At 57.0% G+C, this 2,170-nt stretch overlaps 1 protein-coding gene across 1 annotated transcript; it reads left to right on the forward strand.

The window, feature by feature from the left end:
• Nucleotides 1-603: 603 nt before the first annotated feature.
• On the forward strand, nt 604-1,787 carry ETH_00033690 (uncharacterized protein; the record flags this gene model as incomplete). Its single annotated transcript, XM_013379818.1, has 2 exons — nt 604-1,275; nt 1,659-1,787. The coding sequence occupies 2 exons, from the start codon at nt 604-606 to the stop codon at nt 1,785-1,787; spliced, it is 801 nt and encodes a 266-aa protein (XP_013235272.1).
• Nucleotides 1,788-2,170: the final 383 nt, after the last annotated feature.

Raw genomic sequence — 2,170 nt, forward strand, 5'->3', positions numbered from 1 at the left:
GTGCGGCTGGCCGCGGCTAGCTGTGGCTAGCTGGTGACGGTGGCTAGCTAACAGAACTAACATTTCCATACCCAAGTGGGCTGTGTTGACGGGGGTCTTCAGCCCCAGCGCAAGACAGAGGGGTCGCAGGAAGTGCTGCGCTGACTAAGTTTAAAAGAAAAATTCATTTTATTTTTAATTTTATAATTATAATTAATCAACTGCACAATTTTGCGAAAAAAAAGCCGCCTCGGGACCCTTTTCCAGCGCCCGCAGGGGGGCGGTGCGCAAAGGCCCCGGGGCCTCTCAAGGCTCAGGGGGGCCCCCCGTGAGCCCCTACGAGGCTTTTGTTGCAGATTATATTCTTTAATCCACAAATTAATATCGAAAAAAAAGTATTTTTAAGAATAAAGACGAGAAATACCCAGCATAGGCCTAGACCTGGCTGCTGCAGCGTGCCTGGGGGGCCCCCCAGCAGCAGATAAGGCAATTCAACTGCAGAGGGCCCCGGGGGCCCCTCGCGCGGCGCAGGGATGGGGGCCCCCCACTGTAGAGGCCCCAAATAGGCTATCCCCAGCCAAGAGCTTGGGGGCCCCCCAGTTCAGGGGCCCCCTGAGAGCCATTATGTTGTCATTGGGCCCTCTAGGGGGCCCCCCGGGGGCCCCCCAGTGTTTCAAAGGCCGCAGCAGCTGGAGCACTGCGGCGAGGGCTGTGGGGTTGCTGCTGCTGCTGCATCAGCTAGCAGCAGCAGCAGCTGTCTCAAGCTCAACAGGAGCTCCCAAGCTGGCCTTTCAGGGGCTGCTGGGTACCCTTGCGCGAGAGCGGAATACCCCTAGGCAGTCTATTCTGGGGCCCCCCGGGGGCCCCCAGTGGGGGCCTCCAGGGGGCCCCACTTGTGGGGGCGCCTGGGGCCCCCAGGGACCCCTATGGGGGCCTCCAGGGGCCCCCACAAGTACCACTTTGACCCCAGAAGCTTCTTTTCAGAAGGCCCCAAGGACTTCTTTGCATGCAAAAGGCCGCCCTAAGGGCGGGGGTGGTGTTGGCCCTAAGAAGAAGACTGCGCAGCAGAAGCAGCAGCAGCAGCTGATGCTGCTGAAGCAGCAGCAGAAGCAGCAGAAGCTGCAGCAGCTAGGGGGGTTTGCGAAGCACAAGAAAGCCAAAAAAGCTGCTGAGGGAGGGGCTGCAGCAAAAGGCGCAGCAGCTACCAGGGGGCCCCGCAAAGCAGCAGCAGCAGCAGAAGAGGACCCGGATATCTCAGCAGCAAACTTGAGCACCAAAGAGCTTCCTTATGATTTAGTGAGTTGCTTCTGAGCTTCCAGACCAAAAGCTAGGGTTTAGGGTTTAGGGGTTGAGGGGGTCGCAGGTGCGCTATCTGCGCTTTGTGGACTATTGTCCAGGGTTTAGGGTTTAGGGTTTGGGCTTCTGCCTCAAGGTGCCACTCGGCCCTAGTTTCTAGGGTTTAGGGTTTACAACCTATGGTTTTGGGTTTAGGGTTTACAGCCTGTGGTTTAGGGTTTAGGGTTTACAGCCTGTAGCTTTGGGTTTAGTGTTTAGTGCCTGTGGTTTAGGGTTTAATGTTTACAGCCCGTGGCTGAGGGTTTAGGGTGTGGAGGCTGCGGTTTAGGATCCAGGGTTTAGGGTTTGGAGGCTGTGGTTTAGGGTTTAGGGTTTGCGCCCAGGTGCCCCCGGAAGTGTTTGAAGTGTATAAGGCCTTTGGGCGTTTGGGAGACCCTTTTGCCCCTCACGCCTCTTTGCCTCCTTCTCGCCGCATTTTCTTAGATCGTTTATTTAAGGGTTTTACTCGGTGAGAAAACACTTTTTCTTTTCTTTTTTATTTCTTTTCTTTCTTCTCCCTTTCCTTCTGTATTTCTCTTCAAGTCCGTATTTGCTCCCTCATTTGCTTCCATTGCTTCTCTTTGGCTTCTCTATTTGGGTCTTCCCCCTGGGGGCCCCCTGGGGTCCCCTGGGGAGCCCCTGGGGGTCCCCTGGGGGCCCCCGGGGGCCCCTAGGGTCACCGGGGGAGGGGCCTCCGCCTTCCCTGCGTTTGGCACTTTTTGTGGAAACTCGCCAACTCCTGGGGCTAAGAAGGCGCCCTTGTGTAAAGAAGGTCCCCAAGGCCTTGGCGAGGGGGCCCCCAGTGCCGCGCGGAAGCCCCTATTGTCTTCTTGAGGGCCCCTATGGGGGCCACAAG

This window comes from Eimeria tenella, genomic scaffold (assembly GCF_000499545.2).
Source record: "Eimeria tenella Houghton genomic scaffold, Eth_scaff4025, whole genome shotgun sequence".
In the NCBI taxonomy this organism is placed as follows: Eukaryota; Apicomplexa; class Conoidasida; order Eucoccidiorida; family Eimeriidae; genus Eimeria; species Eimeria tenella.